This window comes from Pimephales promelas, chromosome 13 (assembly GCF_988280905.1).
Source record: "Pimephales promelas chromosome 13, fPimPro1.hap1.1, whole genome shotgun sequence".
Taxonomy (NCBI): domain Eukaryota; kingdom Metazoa; phylum Chordata; class Actinopteri; order Cypriniformes; family Leuciscidae; genus Pimephales; species Pimephales promelas.
Genome location: NC_142781.1, coordinates 30,255,250 through 30,275,944, shown reverse-complemented (window position 1 = coordinate 30,275,944; position 20,695 = coordinate 30,255,250). Strand labels below are relative to the sequence as shown.

Sequence of the window (20,695 nt, the reverse complement as noted above, 5' to 3'; positions counted from 1 at the left end):
GTCTTGTACCGCTTAGATCAAGGGAAGTGTTTTTTAAAAATAAATCAAAACTATTTTGCCAACATTTGTCCAGAATACAGTTTTAGGGTTAAAAATATATATTTTTACAGTTTTAACAGTCATCTAGATAAAATGTGTAGTTGTTTAATTTATTAATAGCTAATTTATAGACTAGCCCGCTGTGATAATTTATATAAAAAGCATTCTGTAATGAATTATCACCATTAAATTAGTTGATGTGATCACTGTGACGAGAGGTATCGTGCATCAAACACAATCACACATTAAAAGAGAACGACATGCACATACACCGCTTCATGCAAAACAACTTACTGACAAAAACGCTTCTACAGATAATCATTTGAAAGGTAATCCAAACACCTCGATCAAACTTCATACACAATACATATACTAAGCTCTCAACAGGTAGGGAAATACAAATCGTGGCCATACAACGTTTCCATCGGAAATCAGAAGGAAGAGGACATACACAGAGACATGTCCAGTAGTCAGGAGAGGGGAAGAAGAAACCCAGCACCAAAAACCATGGAGAAACGCAGAATAAAGGAGCGGCAAAGCGCCAGGGTCAACACAGACACAGAGAGCAGTGATGAGTGGAGGAAGAAACCGGAATGGAGATCACGGCATGGTGATGAGGCCCACATGCAAGCAAGCTCAGGGCCGGAGAGACCGGGCTGGAAGAAAACATGCTCCAACCCAGCCCTCATGATGACACTGCATTGAAACAACGGCTGCCGAAACCAGCAGAGCTTCATCGTGTTCTCCAAGAAGGATAAAGAACTGTCAAAGCTTTCTTTGGAATGAATTTTGTGGCTTTCTAGATGCAAATGTTCATGTCTAAGCCTTGCACACACTTCCAGATATAAGGTTGCTTTCCTGAGCACATTTAAAGCTGAAGTGTGTGATTTTGTAGTTAATACGTGATAAACTCAAATCGACAGCATTTGTGGCACAAATTGCCACAAAAAATAATTTCAACTTCTCCCTCTTTTTCTTAAAAAAACAAAACCCCAGGGTTACAGTGAAGCACTTACAATGTAAGTGAATGGAGCCCAAGGTTTCAACAGTATAGCCACAACAACGTAAAAAAAAGTTTTAAAATCATAAATCTTACAATGAAGATAAATGAAGCCTTCAAAACACGGCCTCATTAACTTTAAAAAAAAACAACTTTTTTTTAAGAAAACGAGGGATGAGTCAATTATTAAATTATCTTAATATTTAATTAATTTGATAATCAAAAATAATTATTTGCATCATTTTATTAATCAAAATTAAGCATTCGTAGGTTGATCTGGAGTGAGTTTGGAGGCGAGACCGTTTCCCCAACCAATGGAAGATGAAAACTAGTTTTGAATATAATAACTACAATACTTAAGCCAGTGTCACGATATAACCTAGCTTTAGCTTTAAAAATTTATTTTCTATGTCGTCTTTCCTTAAAGATTTATTCGGCTCATTTTTTATTGTTGCAAAGCAGCAGTTTTCAAGTGAAGCACAATGAACAACCCGAGATGGAGTCCCCATGATGGTGTCCCCTGCTTGAAAAAGTGGTACATCTCTCTCAAAATAATACCCATGGGTAAAGGAGCCACCACGGCCGAATGAAGGGAGGGAGGTAGTGAACAAGAGGAGACACAGGTGGAGCCGAAACAGGAAGACAAGTAAAGAGCGTAAAGAACATACCAAGTCTAGTACAGAGATTGCTGGAACAGCAGTCTGCTGCAAGAGAAACAAAAACATACAGAGCAACCAAAGGGGTGGGAGAGAGAATAAATAAAGTAGTAAGAAATAAAGAAAAAGAGGGGTTTTAGAGAAGATAAAAGCAAAAAACAAAACAAAAAACATTGGCGCAGTGGGCCGGGACGTAGTGATGTGTTGCCAGGAACATTCCAGGGCAGTTTGGGTCTGATTAGTGCCAGCGGTCCACTTCTCTCCACAAACACTTGAGCTGGTGAGGAATTTCCCCATCATTCCACGTCCCCCCCCCACTGAAGCACTGGCAAAATTTTCCTTCAAACACACAGGATTGTGTTGACCTTCCCTTAGACGGCTCGACCTGCCAACTCCTCAGGGATGGAGCGATATCAAAGTTAGCTTTGAGGACTGTGCTTTTGAGGTGAACGCTATACTACAGCAGGTGTTGGGAAACGTTAGTGGACCTCAGGGGGCTGACGTTTGTGCTAGCGAGACTTGGAAAGCACAAAAAAGCCATTTGAGAATAACACACAAACCAGCCCACCAAAAAGTCAAGAGCCTGAATTCAATTGAATGGAGCTCAAATGTTTCGACATTAAAGGCTAAACTCATCACAGGCTGTTTCCTAAACACAGATTAAGCCATTTAGTTACTAATAGGGCTGGGCATTCGCCAATTTTATGGATATATAAAATCGGAGTTGCCAATTTGAATATTAAACATTTTATTTAGCCAATATATATCCTAATAGTTACAAAATGGCAAATCGACTCATTTGAAATTATTTGCAATTTTGCCTACACGATTTGTTAGACATCTCTAAAAAAAAAAAAAAAAAAAAAGTTTCTTTCGTATTAGCTAAAGTTAGGTTATTTTTTTATTTTTATTTTTTTTTAGAGATGGCTAAAAAATCATGTATGCAAATCATTTCAAATGAGTCGATTTGCCATTAAGATATTTCGTAACCATTAGGATATATATTGGTATTAATTTAAAACAAAATATATGCAAATATAGTATAAATAAATGCATATATTAATGGGTAAATTTAGAAAATAGATATTGTATATAGTATATGAAAATAGTATATTGCTGATTATTATGTATAATTATTTGGTGCATAAAAATAATTAAATATTAAATATTTCGGTGCATATATAAATATATACACGCACATCGATAGATTTCATATTTAATTCTTTTTATGCACCAAATAATAATAATATGGACATTTTTATTATTATGATATGTAATATATAATATGTAATACACATCTATTTTCTAAATCTACCCATTAATATATGCATTTATTTATCCTATATTTACATTTATCTTGTTTTAAATGACTTGTTTTGATTGATTTTAAATCACCCAGCCCTAGTTACTAACAGAATCAATGGTTTTGATTCTCCACCCTGGTCAGAGACGAGGCTTAATATGTGCCTGAAAAGTCCTTGCATACAAATAATAAATGTTCATGTTCGAAATTTTTGTTAGCACATTTCAAATAATATTGATTCTGATCCTAAATGGTAGGTTAGCCAGTATCTAAAGGTCAGAAATGGTTCCGCCACTGATCTGTTTTTAGAAGTTAAATGAATATCAGATTTTTAAATGACAGATGAGATCAGGAGAGATGTACTGATCTGGACGAGGCAGGTTGATGCTGGGGCAAGCAGTGGAAACGTGTCCAGTGCTTGGCATCGTAAAGCACTGGCTTCACCCCTCCGTCAGCGCAGCATATATCAGCAGTGCAGCATGGAAAAGCAATGACATAGGCATGTTGCAGGAGCTCATGGCAAAACATTCATTATAACAGCGGAGGCTAAAAAAATAAAAATAAAAAAAACAATCACGCAAGGATTCCCGGGTTAGTGATTAGCGATTCCATCGCCAGTCTGTCCTGCTTCTGACTGCGGTTTCAAGCATAACGCAAAAGTCTATAACGGACATACAAAGAGACCGGCACTCAACTTCAAACAATACTGCAGGGGTTTGCAACTACCTTAGACGATTCAATCTGCGCAGCAATGGGAAAAACACATGTGCAAGTGTACTCAAGTAGAACTAGACTCTGATTCGTTCCAAAGCAACTGAAAAACAATGTTAATGCTCTATACACGCGTGAGGAAAAGGTACATCACAAAACCATTTATCAAGATACAGTATAGTAACATTTTAAGTACTTAAAGTCAACATGAAAAGCATCACAACCAATTTTACTTTTGTGATGCGATGAATTTCAGAATGACCTACGTTATTGAAATAATTGAAAGAATTAATTGCAATTGTTTAAACATTAAAATACGTTTTCCTATAGCTTAAAGAGTAACTAAACCCAAAAACAACTTTTTTTAGTTAATGATCTGTAAGAATGGATCTTTATTAATACCAGTCATTGATTCGAGTAACTTTTTGGACATTTGTGTATAAAGTGTTTTATTTCTACAATATATGGTGTAAAAACGTCTTAGTGCTGCCCTCTTCAGTTTGAACGGTGGCTACTGCAGTTGAATTTTCCTATTGGATTTTAGCGGTTCTTCGTGACGTACGCATGTTTCAGCTCACCACGCTCTTGGTACGAGCAGTATAAAAAACCAGCTTGTTTCGTCAAAACCACTGTAGAGAGTCAGGAGTTGGAATTGCGAGTATTGAAAACAATCAGACATAGAGTGTTTTAGCATCTATTTCTTCCCCTCTATCTCCGCTGGGGTCTGCCCACTTTTTCAGCATTTTTCAAATATAGCCAGTGGGTGGAGTCAGGCTCTGACCAGGGGTTTAGTTACCCTTTAATGTGAAGTGAAAAGTACACCAATTGTAGGTTCACTAGGTTGGCTAATTTATTTGTGCTAACTGGTTTCTTGACATTTTATTGTATTCACTGTCATTTTTTTATTCCTTTGTTTTTCTTGATTGTTAAAAGCCCTTCTAGGGACTGGTGTTGCGAATTAGCCTTGACTATAAACACTATGATACAGGCATCGGATTGTTCTTTATGTAATAATCTATGTTTTTTTGTATCTGTCCCTATTCAAATAAACAGTAAATAAATAAATAAATAATGGCTAATATTATTTTCCCTGCCCACATATCCACACCTTTCAGAGGTTACATTTTAATGAAAGATTACAAAGACTTCTTTGGATTAACGTGCCCTGATAATCCCAGGAATGTGCATTACGAAAGTAAACAAGGTCAGTTTTGATTTCATGTTGACTTTAACCATTTATATCCACATAGCAAATCTCCCCGTGTCTGCTCACCCGTGCTCTCTTCTCCGCCTCCAGTCTCTGCATAATTAGCGTGGTGTCTACATCTTCATCATCCTCCTCCTCCTCATCCTCCTCGTTCTTGGACTCCTGCAGTCTCTTCTGGAACTGCCACTCCAGCATGAGTTTGCGCATACGGTCGCTCTCCTCGGCGGTGCGCTCGGGCTTGGCCTGAAGCTCCTGGATCTCCTTGTCCAGGAGGTCCACGATGTGAAGCTGCTGCTGTTTCTCCAGTTTCTCTCGGGCGTCCCTCTTCCAGGGGTCGGGCGACAGGCTGTCGCTGGCGGACAGTTCCTCTTTGCTGATGGTGATGTATTGCAGGTCGCGCCTCTCAATGGTGCGCGGCTGCTGCTGAGGCAGGAGGTCACGGATTACAGTGTCCTGTGGTGGTTGGCGAGGAAGGCTGGATAGTTTATCGGGCCGAGTTGGTTGCGGCGGCGGCGGTTGTTGCAGCTGGACCGGGGGAAGGTACGGTTGGGGCACCTGCACTGGCATGGGGGGCTGTGGATGGGGCATCTGTTGGTGCTGAGGGGCAGGTGGCAGCGGGCCGTGCTGGTTGTTGTGCATGGCAGGGCCAGGGACGGCAGGGTTGCGAATCTGCACCAACTTCCTCTCCTGGTCTCTTCTCTTCCTCTCTCGCTCCTCCTCGAGCCGGGCCTTTTCCTTCTCATACCAGCGCTGTTGCTCTTCGCGTTTCTTGCGATCGGCCGCGGCCACCGCCTGTTGCTGCGAAACAGACGGCGGTGGAGGAAGCGGCATGTCTGGTTGCGGCTCATAGTCGTAGTGTGCGGGTGGAGGAGGAGGAGGCGGGGGAAGGTCAGAACGGGAGGGTTGGGAGACGCCCACTGGGCCGGAATTGGGAACTATTGGGGTTTTCCAGCGGCCAGGGCCGCTCTTGTGGTTGCCCTGGGACCTAGAGCCAGAGGATGATGAAAAGTTGAGGTGTTCTTGGCTGGAGGTACTGGACTCCACCGAAGAGGACACCTGGTGGTTCCAGTGCTCGCCTCCACCTCGCTGGTACTCAGCCTCACGCTGCTGCTGCTGCAGGAGCATCAGGTCTTCCTGACGCAGACGCTCACCAGGGTATCCGCCCGGAATGTCACACAGCTCCTCCTGAGAGCGCGCCACCCGCTAGCAGGACACAATGACACAGCAGTGAGGATAACAAAACAAAATACAGGCTAATTTGTTTGAAAAGCACATATTAAACACACAATTTGAAGAATTAAGTCCTTGGTAATGTAATTACAGTTATTTGATTTGTAAGATAATGCATTTAAAATTTTAATGAAAGACAATTAAATTAAAATCTTAAAAAATCTGAACATTAAATTAAATTTTCAGAAATGACTTATAACATAAGAGATACTTTTTTTTACGTTCAAAAGCGTTCAAAAGTCTCTCAGACTATTTTTTTTTCTGGATTCTTTGTTGAATAGCACTTTGTTTTTATTAGAAAACATAATATATAAATGTCTTTACACTCACTTTTGATCAATTGTTGCATTCTTACTGAATAAAAGTACTAATTTCCTTAAAAAAAATATTAGTGAAGTCAAACTTTTGAATGGTAGTGTGCATTATAACAATAAAAAAAAATGCTTAATAAAAATACCACAAAAAAAACACATAAATGGACACAAAATATACATAACATTTTACTGCAGAATGCCGAAATAATAGTAGCTCTCGTACAAATAGTTGTATCTAAGGTACAGTGCTGTTTAAAAAATACTGTGGGACTTTACAGTGTCACCAGGACACCATGCAGAACTCTTATGCATTCTCTTCCTAAAAAGGCTAACCTGCATAGCCATGCTGTTGTTAGAGTGGTTATCCATAGGGGGAAGAGGCTCCGGTTCATTGTTTTGCCAGGGCTGGCCAGGGCCCATCCTGTCCTGAGATTTGGAGGCTGGGAAGGTGAAATACTCCCTTGGGTATGTCTGAGTGGGGATCGGATAAGCCTCTGGACGGGGTGGAGAGGGCTCCTCCTGTTGGACAAACAGGGTAAAGACAGATTAGACTAAGCTGTGACAGTGTAAACTCCCGTTCCATAACGTTTAAGTGCAGCGTTATTGGTTATAATTAATCTAAAATGGAAACTAGTGTGAGAGCCAATCAGATGGTGGTTACAGACATGATTAGGATTAATTACAAGTGAACACAACAATCAACCATGAATCATGTTTCTATTAGGCTTCTATTAGCCTGTGGTTTCAGAGACAAAAAATGAATTCAGAGACTTCACAAGAAAAGGCACACCTGCATTACAACACATTTCGGCATGAAATATTCTGATATACTTCTGGATAAAGGGAGTAACTACCTAAAAGAGGTGGCACTACCAAATTAACTACATATTTTAGTGGCATGTCATTAGCTCAGCTGCTAACATAATCGTTTAGTTTCTCTAGTTAGTCATTTTTCCAATTAACTGTGTAGTGTGACAAAACTAGGATTCATTATCAGTTTCGGGTCCTAAAAGTTAAATGCAAATAGTCACTCAAAAATGTTCCCAGATGTCCAGTGGAGCAAATTTACATAATTTTTGTAGCAAACTTTTTAGTCAAACACTATTTTTAATAGCTTTTGATTCATAAATTAAGTAAGTTTCTGTTATTGTCCCTTTAAACAGCTTGTGATTGAAGTAGCCACTTTTACTTAGTAAGTTAGTAGCTAGGGATAGGAATTGTATGGAATTTAATACTGACTCTTAACGATTCTTTAATGTGTATGGGTTTGATTCACTTACCAGCTCATAACAGTAATTTGCTTCCACAAGAGGGATTGGTTAAACTACACTGGTCATGCTGTATGTTTTTGATTCACTTAAAAAAAAACAGTTTATAAGAGTCATTTATTGGGGAATTGGTTAAACTACACTGGTCATGCTGTATGTTTCTGAATTCACAAAGACTACTTTTAGACTACTTTTTCACGTCCTCCTCATGTATTATTATTTTTTTGATTCGCTAAAAAAGAATCAGTTCACAAGAGTCATTTGTTTGGGGATCGGTCAAACTACACTGGTCATGCTGATTGTTGATTTGCTAAAAAAACAGTTTATGAGACTAATTTCTTTGGGAATTGGTTAAACTTCACTAGACATGCTGTAAAGTTTGGTTCGCTAAAAAGAACCACATCATAAGACTCATTCGTCCGGGAATCAGTTGGACAACCGTTCACACTGGCAACAGCTCGATCCACTGGGGAAAAAGAGCTTCGGCACACACATGTAACATTCCTCTAAGAGGTGCTGATGATTACTCACATCAGGGCAGAGGTTTCCCGTTGAGACTGAAGTGATCTTTCCTGGGGCTCCTGGGTAAACAGGCTTCCCACCTGGACTCTGAGCCTGGTCTACAGGAGGTAAAACGTAGACATAAATATAATGTCAACACTTAAAATAAGCACATATGACAAGTCTTTGAAGCGGCACACTTACTAGCCACATTTGGGCTGGAGCGGTGGTCTGCACGATTCTTCAACAACCTGTCCTCCTTCTTTGGTTCAGGATAGTTGTCCCACGTGCCCTGGGGGCTCTCAGGAGAGCCATTCTGCACAGAGTTGTTATAGAGCTCAAAGCCCTCACTCTTTGGTCTTAGCTTTCCCTTGTCTCCACGTCCACGTTCTGATGCTGTAGAGAAGAAAGAGAGGCATGGATGAGACAAAACTCAGCACTGAGAATGTGCCCATTTCTCTGTAATGGGGGAATTCACCCACAACACATTTTGTGTGTGACTGGGAATGCTGCGGGTGCCAGATCCACCACATTTCCACCTCTTTAAGGAATTAGTCGTGCACACTGGGTATTTTTAAGTAGGATACTGAAGCTTCCACACACAAGCCCATTAACGCTTTAAAGAGGCCATATTATACTATTGTAAAAGTTTTCATGCTTAAATAGAACATTTGTTTAATTTTTGTCATATTTTACACTGTTGCAGCACCTCTATTTCCAGTGTCGGTTTAATTTCGGTCTCTATGAAATGTCACTCCCCTTGCCATAACTGCACATGCCTTTGGAATTATTTAAATGATGAATACTGTCACATGCAAAAGAAAATCACTAAAATCGAGGAATTTCAGGGAGTTCAGAAACAGCGCTAGAGAATAACTCCCTGTAGAGTGAACTTTGCAACATTGCAGTGTTTTTTCATGTTCAAACATCAACATAACACACTAAAGAAAGAGTTGAAAATGTAAAAAAACCATAATAGGTCACAGTTGTGCGATGTGTGCTTACCTCGGGGCATCATGGGGGATGGCTGGCTGAGGAGTGTGGCCAGCCCGTGGTAAATGGCTCCCTGTTTGGCCACCTCAAGCGTTACAACCGAGCCGGTTCGTGTCATCAATTCCGCCGCCCTACAAGACAGAGACATCTTATGAGTAAAACACATAAAACAGTAGACTATGTGAATTTCATGACCAAAGCATTCATGCGCAATATCATGAGAGCTTATTTCAAGAGACTAATCTCTTAGAATGTCTGTTTGGATTTGCCGTCGGCTAACTGTAAGCAAATGCCTCAAAGAGATGGACACTGGAACGAATACCAAAGGCAACTCAAGTTGTGTCCATTCAACTGGTTTGAGACATATGCTTTTCATTTAACTCCAATCCGCAGATTTAAGAGTTTAATCAATTCCACCGCATCTCAAAACCACATGCAAGACATAAATGCAATTATTTGGACAAAAACAACACATTTATGCCATTTTGACTTTGCAAACACAAAAGGTGCTTTCTACATGTAATTATAACTTAATGGCTATAAATGTTGAACTAAATTCGAGTTAAATCTAGGATAATTACATGACAAACCACAATGTCATAAATTAACTTCTCATTAAGGCCTATTTTATTTTAATGAGTGCATATTTGTGTAAACACATAATAATGTTGCATTCTTCATGCAAGTCATTAAACCATCCTAATAATGAGACTTTCCTCTTTCAGGAAAGTTAAATAAAAAAAAATAAAAAAAAAATTCAGGGTTTTTTTTTCCAATTTTTTCCAGAGAATTTCATGGGTATCAATTGCTCTAAAAACAAGAGACATCATATATTATTCCTAAGTCACTTAATTTGTGTGTATAAAGACACAGTCCTTGCTTGTGATGTGATATAATAAAATGGTTTTAGCATGCAATCCTCCAGTTTATTTCACTGAGAAGCTCATCTTCTCCGATGTAGCCGGATATTACATGCTTTACCTATAAGTCCAGTTCAAATTTTTTAAATCCCATTCTACAGACATCATTATTAATGGTCTGAATGCTCCAGAATTACCTCTCCTGAGAGAGACCGACGAGACTTCGTCCATCCACGCTGAGCAACTGATCTCCGGCAGTCAGACGCCCATCCTGAAGAAAAACATTTAAAAACAAGACAGTCAAGCAAAGTTGGATTTTTACAGTTTAATACTTAATAGTGCTATTAATTATAATAGTAGTGTAATATTAATGACACTACTTGCGAGAAATAACACTAGCAATGCTAGCTGCTAGTGGTTTCAGAGGAAATGAGGTCACAGCATCTGCTTTTGCCTATAAAAAAGCATTAAAATATAAAAATCGAAATAAACTCACCATGTCTGCCGCACCTCCTTTGACAACAGACTTGATGTAAATACCAAGTTTGTCTTGCCCGGCACCCTAAAAAACACAAAACAAAGAGCAAAACGTTTTATTAGCACTATGAGAAAGATCTAAATGTCATTAACAGGCTCCAGTAGTTTCGCTGTGGAAACCGCTGGACAAGGAAACTAGGCGTTCATTCACGAAAGGCTAGAAATCTGGAGCCAGCAGTGAAGACATTCACATAAATAAACTCATTCATGAATTCAGACCAGATCTGGGCTAGTTTTTGTTCAAACTAGCCATGTTTAACCCTCTATGAGTACTTCACCCAATATCCAGGGTCAGAGGTCATCATCTGACAGAGGCCATCTGGCTGCTGGACTGTGCAACCATTGAGATATCAGCTCGACTCTAAATGTCAATGCATGCTACAGAAATATTGCTCAAAATAAAACCTAGTAATTAACTTCAGGATAAAACAATGCATTCATTGAAGCACTTCCTGTACTCTTGAAATGCTAACACCACACAAGTTAACACTCAGCCATAACATTTCTATCACGTAATGCTCCATAACTGGAGTTAAATGGTCTGTTCGAGGATTTAAGCTGACAGAGTACCACTGATATGAGCTTTAAAGGGGTTTGCTTAAGGACTGCGGTTACAAGTTAGCAACATTTGTTTTTTTCCCCAATGGCTGGATTTGCTATTTGAGAAAGTAAGTACCCAAAATCCCCTGGCTGCTGCCAGCGGTTTTATTTAAGGGAGATCATGCTAAAATGCAACTATAAAAATAAGATGGCTGTATTAAATTCCTAGCTTTCTCAGCTGTTTTCTCATACAGAAAATCTGACCACAACACATTGTCCACAAGAATATTACGCAGCACAACCGTTTTCAACATTAAATGATTCTTGAGCAGCAAATCATCATATTAGAATGGTTTCTGAAGGATCATGTGACACTGAGGTCTGGAGTAATGATGCTGAAAATTCAGCTTTGAAATCATAGGAATAAATTGTAGGTTAAACGTTGTGCTAAAATAACTGTGCTGCTTCTCTTAAGTGGAAAAATGAAAGAAATTCTCCTTTAAAAAAAAAAAGAAACTTGTACAGCCTGGTATGAAATCTTTCAAAAGTATAATATTTATATCTAATTCCAGGGCCAGACCTCCTCCAATGTCCATGTCATACTCCAAAAGATGCTTTCATGGTCATAAACCATTTTCAAAATGCCACACCAGCCAAGTCTACAACACATTGGCTCTGTTTTTCTTGCTCTGTTGGTGAAGCTAAAGTTAAACTAAAACTGAAAGATAACTTCAAATAGTTTCATTAGATGATTGACATACTCCTTCCTTCAAATCTACAACCTACCAGATTGGTTTCCTCATTTTCAGAGGTTTTAGTTATCACTTGATTAGAATGATATGTGAAGCACATTGCTCATAAGCACTAAAAACCTAAACAAAGTTGACCAGAAGCAATGGATCGGGAAACCCAGAAACAATATCTGCCTGGGAAACAGTAACGTCTTTTATTCTGCCCTCTGAAATAAAGCCAATGTTAGCCACAGACCCCCATAACCCACTCACATTACACTGGCATAAACACACCCTACAATTCTACACCCGGAACATGAACACCACACAAATATCGCCCAGAACATTCATGACTTAACCACAAAAATAAGAAAAATATGAATCAACATGCAGTGTGTGCTAACAGGCCCAAAAATGATTGAGGTCATGCCAGTTACATAAAGCACCCGGCCAAAGAGAAAATATTGTTTTGTACAGTCTGAAGAAGTGAAAAACCACAAACTTCCAAAGAAAAATCTGCTGCATTAAATCAAGAATGGGTAATCAAATACAGATTGATGGGTTATTTGCATGTAAATCACATAAGAAAAAAAAAAACACACAGAAATTAGGGATTATAATAGAACAAAAACTTAATACAAACATTTCGTAATTGAATATCAATTGAAAAAATATATAAAAACATAGTAGCTTATTTTGTGTCAGCTACTTGCCAAGTTAGTGTAATATAGTTGAGGTATTAAACTCACTAAAAAACTAATAAAAATTACAAAAAACCTTATAATAAAGATTAAATCAATCAAATTAAAATGTTCAAAATATTAATAAAAAACATATTAGTATCTCAATTATAATAAAATAACATTGCCAATAACACCATCAAATAGCTACAAAACCGGTCTTCCTGACAGATCAAGTGATGAAATGATGGAAACGGTAATGCAAAAAATATGCAATCAGATGTCATAAATCCTCTTATGGTAAAGATGAGTAAAAACAACATACCGCTATGTGCTCTGCCTTAGTATAGCATTAGCAACTTCGTTCCTATGTGTTGTGGGGGTGATGTGATATGATTCTGGACAATGGCTCCTCCTCATAAGGAGTACACACAACAACAGGATGGGGTTTTTCCAAAGAATCAGAGGGAATACAAACCAAGTGTTGGAAAACTACTTCAAACTGTAGTAAACGTAAGCTACAACATACTGATGATTGGGGCAACAAATTAGCAAACTACATTGCTAGGAGGCACAGAATGCTAAGGAGACAATTTAATATTAAACACAATAATTAAACAGAAATTCTGCATGTGCCGTTTCAACTGTGTGCATATTATCAAAAAATAAGAAAGCTGAAATATAGATATGACATGATGCAGCTTCTCATCTGCTGTATGGACTCAACTTGTCTGACTCCTGAGATAAATGTCAGCTGGCAAAGCTTTCCGATTAGACTTTGAAAGTACGTATTACGCTATGATGAGAAACAACCGTTCAAAAACCAGTCTCTCCACATTAAAGGAGGAACCTGCGGTGAGAGACACATGAGAAGCCCTACGGTTGAGTTCTGAGGCGGAGGCGGTTTCCACGCCGCCTGAATGCGACTGATGCAGGAGTCTCGTGCAGGCCCAGCGGGAGAGAAACTGAGCTGACCTTTCCTCAGGAAACTTGCGTTAAACTTGCTTTGATCAAAGCTGGAAAACCTGGCACGCAGAACATGAAATGGAGTACGGTCTATAAAAGCCACTGATAAAAAACAGATGCATGTTAACAAGAGATCTAATAGCTACTGTTTTTAAAACAAGGGCTGAGGAGATACCAGCACAGAGTTTGTCAATTCAACTTAGGATGGTGCTCTGTTCTTCCAGACGGTAAACCTCAGCAACAGAAGAGCATGCTTGAAATGTTTTTATGGAGACTATTGTCAAGAGATTTACTGAGCTTTCTTCCGAAATATTGCTTGTGACAACAAAAAAAGTCATTAGCAGAGTACTCAAAACATACTCTGTATTAAGTACAAAACCTAATTTAAAGGAGTAGTTCACTTTTGAAAAAACTTTTGCTGATAATTTACTCACCCCCATGTCATCCAAGATGTCCATGTCTTTCTTTCTTCAGTCGAAAAGAAATTAAGGTTTTTGATGAAAACATTGCAGCATTTTTCTCCATATAATGCACTTTACTGGGAATCAAACGGTTCAAGGTCCAAAAGACAGTTTCAGTGCAAACTGCAAAGTGTTCAAAGAGCTTTAAACGATTCCAGACGATGAATAAGGGTCTTATCAAGCGAAACGATCGCTCATTTAATAAATAAGTAACAAAGTTTAAGTTTTATAAGCTCAAATGCTCGCCTTGCTCTGTTCTGTGATGCAAGATCGTGACTTCCTGTTCGAACTCGTTCATCAAAATGAACAAATCTTTTTCCGAGTCATTTTGTTAAATCAACGAAATAAATGAACGAATTGACTTGGAAAAAGATTTGTTCACTTTGATGAACGAGTTCGAACAGGAGAGTCACGAACGTGCGTCACAGAACAGAGCAGAGCATTCGAGCTTCTAAAACTTAAACTTTGTTATTTTTTTTTTATTAAATGAGTGATCGTTTCACTTGATAAGACCCTTATTCATTGTCTGGAATCATTTAAAGCCCTTTGAACAGTTTGCTGTTTGTACTGAAAGTGTCTTTTGGACCTTGAACCGTTTGGTTCCCACTGAAGTGAAAATGCTGGAATGTTTTCATCAAAAACTTTAATTTCTTTTCGACTGAAGAAAGAAAGACATGGACATCTTGGATGACATGGGGGCGAGTAAATCATCAGCAAAAGTTTTTTGAAAAGTTAACTACTTCTTTAACATGTTGATTCACAACAAAACTTTTCTCAGTGTTGTCGCAAGGTGGCGTCAGCATAAGATGATCTTACATGGGCACTTTCATTAAGGTTATTTAAATTTAAATGAAGTTTAAATGATTCATTAAGGTTAGTTACATTTGAAATGAAAGGAAGTAGAACTGAAATTCATATAACTTTCAAGACAAACTTTGAATGTGGAAGGTGTATAGGCCTTGATAGCATGATAGAATAATGATAGCATAATAGATGAGTACAAAGACTGACAAACAGAGAGAGCAATAAATAACAGATTGATCATATTTAATTAACTTTTGATCACCGTCCGACCAGAATTAAGAGGTCAGCTGTTACTCACAGCAACACAAAACCACGCCTAATGCGCGAGTTCAAGTGTGTATGTTGCCGAGCGTGTGGTGTGGGATTGTAGTCTAGGCGTGGTTGTTTATGTGCTCATATTCCAGCTCAAAGAAAATGATAATGTCTGTGCAGCTAGTAGACATCTCGGCCTAACCAAATGTGAGCATGATCTCATGTGGTGAAGAATATCTTACAGGCGCTAAATCCCTTGAAAGCAAAAACAGAAACTGTTATTCACAGCAGCAGTTTATTCGTTTTTTTAGCGCGTCAAAAGGTAAAGGTCAGTAAACTTGGGGATGAACTGAGTCTGTTTGCTTGGGGCCCAACTTCACACACAACAAAATACCACAAAAAGACTGTTCAAGCACATATTTACCCCGCAACCGGTTGTCTGGCGTAGTCGGCGTGTAAAATTAAGCTTGCATCTGCAGTGTGTAGAAGTCTGAAGGTGTTTACTGATAACAGTCCTTGGAGCAGATGCTCAAACCACAGAATTCCAGCTCCCTTTGATGGTCCTATAATGGCATGCAGCAAGCAAACAAAGTCTACAGCTTCTTGGTCCCACCCTGACGCTTCCTGTCTACGAAAAAGCTTCCCAAACCCGCCTTTGCAAATACATTTGTAACAGAAGTAGAATTGAACTTCAGTACTCAGTATTCATGCCACCCTCTTCCATTTCAAAACACTCGTGGCGTACTATCTAGCCACCGTAGCCTAAACACACAGCTTCCTGTTCAGGTTTACGGTCGTGGATGTGATTGGCAAATCAAAGTCCTCAGGGAGCTACACGTGTAGACATAAATGGCCGAGGGTAATTTGTTAACAGCCCCAGGGAGTCAAGGCAGTGTCTGACCTCTGACAGAGATGGCGGAGTCCACGGTGCACTAGAAAAACAGAAAATACATCTATTCACTGAAACTTGACCGGTCATCATCATTTCCTGCCCCAATTAATCACCCACAGCAAAAAGCAGCCGGGACAGTGAACGTAGCCGGTCCTTATTGTCACGTCTAGACGGATGGAAGACAGATGGACTGCTGAGGCTGTTGCTGACTAACTTAATAATGAGCTGCTTTCATCCGACGGTCTTCATCACGTCTGAGTGGCTCTAATGATCTGCAGACTCTTGGGCTACTTGCTTCAGTTAAGAAAGACCAAACAAAGAAATCTGTCTTCCTTCGTAGTCCTCTGGTGGTGTGTTTAGAAGACAGCTCCGTTTTTGGGCACAAAGGAAACATCTCTCCTCTGAATATTTTGCTGTAAAGGGACAGAATCATGTCCAAGACATGAGTCATAGCTTAATAGAGGGTTCGGGTTTTTTTCCGGAGGGTTCAAACATAAGAATGTCCTGAAGTTTTACTAACTAACAACTTGGTTTTAGTCCTCTCATGTACTAAAATAGTTCAACACATAATCTTTTAAATGGAAGATAGTCTTCCAATGGGACGCAATTGACCTATGGCTAAGCCACGCCCTCAAACACGATTAGCCAATCACAGTGCCCAGCTAACCCAATACACTCGGACATTCTCTGCTTCCACGTCCATTGAAATGCGTTGCAGTTAGTCAGTTTTCATTAGTTTTTCTTGTGATTTTAAGTTTAAAATGGTCAAACGGTGTGCATGGGGTACATGCAACTCCAACACTAGGTTCCCGAGAGGCTGGGCGACGGTGTGTATTATTTACCCCCTTTCCCAAGCCACATCTCAACCGAGATAAGTGTCTGCTCTGGATTAAGTTATGCGGTAGACCACGACACCAACTAAACGTGGATAAATGAAACAAGGATGTCTACATCTGTTCTAAGTTAAGTCAACAACGTACTGTATTTGAACGTTATCTTTAAAATCGCTGTTAGCCTAACATTAGAAAACGTTAACGTTAGCTTCTAGCTGCGTTGTACATCATGTCACATAGCTTCATTAATGTATCTGAAAATAACGAGATAACAAATGTTAACAATGTTGTGCTGAATGATTGATGTAAATATTGTAGCACCAAACGGTGATCGCAACGATATGCGGCGTGTATCACGTTTACACTGTGACCTGGACATTTTTCCCAGGAGCTGAAGCTTTTCATCGACCTTCTCAACAATAAAATGAATAATATAACCCTCCAAAGCATAGTTAAGGCCCTTTAGGAGACTTCGAGATGATATATAATCTTTCTGTCTCCAAAAATCATCAATTGCCTCCTGTGAAATGTCTCCTACTGTGACAGCTGCCATCTCTAGTTTGACAATTCTAGGGGTTTCAGGTTTTAATTTGCCCAAGGACTTAAGCAAACTAGTTCTTGAGGTGTGGTCTGCAGCCACACCTTTCAAAAGATCCCATCCCAAGCCACTAGAAAGTGCACACGATCCCAAAAACCCAAGATGAAATAGTCATGTTTTCATGGTCATGTTTTCTTCTGAATCTGGGATCCAAAACAAGGTGTAATTTTTGTACATTTCCGGAGGGGGTAGTCACATTGGTCTCACTTCAGATTAGTAAAAGATTAGGAGACATAACGTTCGAGTAAACTCCATGTTGGGCTCACATTCTGTTCTCCACTCTCAGAGTCCTCAGGAAATCCAGGCTCGCGTATGGGAGTCACACATCCTTCCATTGTTGTCATACATGAGATCGAGAAGCCCACAGAGAAGGAAGTCGGTGAGCTATTGTGCTACAAATCAAGTACACAAAACAACATTGAGTTTTGCTTTTAGAAGTTGGGTTCTGCAATAAAACTGAAGGCCGATCCCGGCTTTGATTCTTGTAGCAACAACTGATTTTGCCGCCGAAGAAGAAATCATGTGGTAAAATGTAAGGTAGGCACTCAACAGTGTAAAGTACGGTGCTGAGGATTTCCCTTGTTCTTTCCCCTGAAACTCAACACCATCCCAAAAGAGCTGTTATCGCACAAACATCTGCAGCCTAAGAAAATCGAGCCCTGTGACGGTAGTGCGGCCATCCAGCTGGACCAACCCCACTGGATTGTTTGATGAGTCACTAATACCGGGATACATGATGGGGAACTCAATGTTCAGAGGTTGCAAACATTACCCCTGTGACCCTGATTACAAGATACCGCTGTGTGCACAACCACGCACATCTATGGCAGAAAATGTACAGTCCGCTACAAAGTTATCTCAAACGAGCACAAAATGACATTTTGCTACACTTTATCTGTAAATTCACGCTTGCGTGTGTTTTTGTACCTAAACTAATAAGAGTTTTAAATGTGTGGAGAGAGCCAATTGAGAAAATTTACCACCTGCACAACGTTCATGTGCATGTTTGTGCAGTCTGGTCACATGACTCTGTTTACTTTTGCAAAACATTGCTTTCTTACACTTGATAACAGTCGCCGCAGTTGATGTGTGCAAGTATGCATGTACTAGTCAGGTATCTAAATTTTACAATAATCTGATAGCTTTAATGTTTTATAATAATGTGCTATACAATGACACTAGCAATAGCTAACATAAAATTATCAAAATAAAATAAAAAAAAAACTGTATTTTTACACCATTTATTAATTTTGGTTCATGTTTAAATTCCACCCTGACGGCAAACTATAAACAGACTAAATTCACTGTGATGTATTTTTAGCACACTATTAATCTCTTAGCGTTCACTTGCTTACCCTCCCACATAAAAAAAAGATAAAGAAAAAGACACATGCTCCATGTCAAGTGGTTTCTTACCGGCTCCTTCCTCCCGACCACAGAGAACCACATGGTACTGTGCTCCTCTTCGGAGTCGAGACTAAACTGAGGAATCAACAAATAGCAGTCCAGGAAAACTTATCCAACTCTTTCAAAGCAGGCAGGACTACTGAGGAGCGACTCCTGGGCTACATGTTAAAAACCATATGCAAATATCTGAAGCCCGAGTAGGAAATACCACATCCAGACTGTTATGCCAGAGAAACTCCCACAACTCACTAACAGTTAGGTGAAGTAGCGTCCCAGCTAGCTTCACACCGGGACAAACCGTCTCTCCTGTTTAGATCCACCCCTTTGTGGCACGCTGCCTTACACCCCTTATTTTTCACCCCTCCTTTCCTTCTCCTCCCATTTTCACTCCTTCCCTCCCTTCTTTTCCTCCATTCTACCTCTACCAAACTTCATGCTTCCTCAGAGACACTAAGAGATGAAAATAGAAGCAGTAAAGGGGAGGTTTTGCTATGAAAATAAACAGTTCCTGAGAGCCCCCTTCTCCAGCCTCTACACCTCCCCTGAACCTGACGCACATCTGGAGGGGGAAAAAGGTCCCTCTGTCCACCAAAGCGGGGAAACACAGACTACTGAACTGCAACTGTCTGTTCCAGTAAACCCACCAAGAAAAATCCAAATCTGAAACAGAACGTTTACTTGAGCAGTAACTGGTTCATTTTCTAGCGGCATACATCAGCCGTTACTATTAAAGGAGTAGTTCACGTTTAAAAAAACTTTTGCTGATAATTTACTCACCCCCATGTCGTCCAAGATGTCCACGTCTTTCTTTCTTCAGTCGAAAAGAAATTAAGGTTTTTGATGAAAACATGACAGGATTTTCTCCATATATTGAACTTCAATGGGAACCAAACAGTTCAAGGTCCAAATGAGAGTTTCAGTGCAGCTTCAAAGGGCTTTAAACGACACCAGACGATGAATGAGGGTCTTATCTAGCGAAACGATCGCTAATTTAAAAAATAAATAAACAACTTTTTTAAATAAACAAAACCAAAAAGTGTTATAAGCACAAATGCTCTCCTTGGTCTGTTCTGTGATGAGCGTTTGTGACTCACCTGTAAGGGTCCTATAAGAGCCTTATACATCGTCTGGTGTCGTTTAAAGCCCTTTGAAGCTGCACTGAAACTCTCATTTGGACCTTGAACCGTTTGGTTCCCAATGAAGTCCATTATATTGAGAAAATCCTGGAATGTTTTCATCAAAAACCTTAATTTCTTTTCGACTGAAGAAAGAAAGACATGGACATCTTGGTTGACATTGGGGTGAGTAAATTATCAGCAAAAGTTTTTTTTTTTAAAGTGAACTACTCCTTTAAGAGTTTAGAGTATAAACAAAAGCCTTGACATTGAAACTAATCTTTCTATGCTGACGAGAGTAACTGGAGGAAACATGCCAAAACATTGAATATTTTAGCACTTTAACTGTGCCATACATTCTAACATAAACATGAATTTTGTGAAAGCTGTGAAGACCCAAAAGGCATTTCCTTCTGTTTAAAAAAGCACGGACTAGAACAGCGCTCTGTTCGACACGGAAACAAATCATTTGCTTATGACTTCTTTTTAAATTTGAATGTTTCGTAAGCACAAAGACGAGTTTGTGACTGAAACAAACCAAGTGTATCCTCTCAAAAGCACATGCCTGTTTGGATGTCTGTTATGACCTGAGCTTGGTAAACTATGCCATACCATTACTGCCCACTCAGATTATAGCAGCTACCAACAGCAGAGAGCAAAATCAGGAACCAAAACTGTTCACTTTAACAAAATCAACGTACTATTGGATTGAGATCTCTGCCAAAACTAAATGACCCCTGCAAGAAGTGCACTTGTGGATCAATATTATATACCCCCCCAAAAAAATTAAGAAAAAT

At 39.4% G+C, this 20,695-nt stretch overlaps 1 protein-coding gene across 14 annotated transcripts in view; it reads right to left on the bottom strand.

The window, feature by feature from the left end:
* afdna (afadin, adherens junction formation factor a) overlaps window positions 1-20,695 on the bottom strand; it is a 119,516-nt gene that overhangs the window by 14,800 nt on the left and 84,021 nt on the right. For 10 of the 14 annotated variants that reach the window (XM_039692996.2, XM_039692986.2, XM_039692995.2 and 7 more), the window contains 8 exons: window positions 10,579-10,644; window positions 10,280-10,353; window positions 9,235-9,353; window positions 8,434-8,625; window positions 8,260-8,348; window positions 6,794-6,979; window positions 4,983-6,119; window positions 1,708-1,743 (listed from right to left, as the gene is read on the bottom strand). In XM_039692996.2, the coding sequence (XP_039548930.2) occupies window positions 1,708-1,743; window positions 4,983-6,119; window positions 6,794-6,979; window positions 8,260-8,348; window positions 8,434-8,625; window positions 9,235-9,353; window positions 10,280-10,353; window positions 10,579-10,644 (1,899 nt within the window). The remainder of the gene's footprint in view (window positions 1-1,707; window positions 1,744-4,982; window positions 6,120-6,793; window positions 6,980-8,259; window positions 8,349-8,433; window positions 8,626-9,234; window positions 9,354-10,279; window positions 10,354-10,578; window positions 10,645-20,695) is intronic. The other 4 variants (XM_039692990.2, XM_039692994.2, XM_089118866.1 and 1 more) reach the window with 1 other exon arrangement.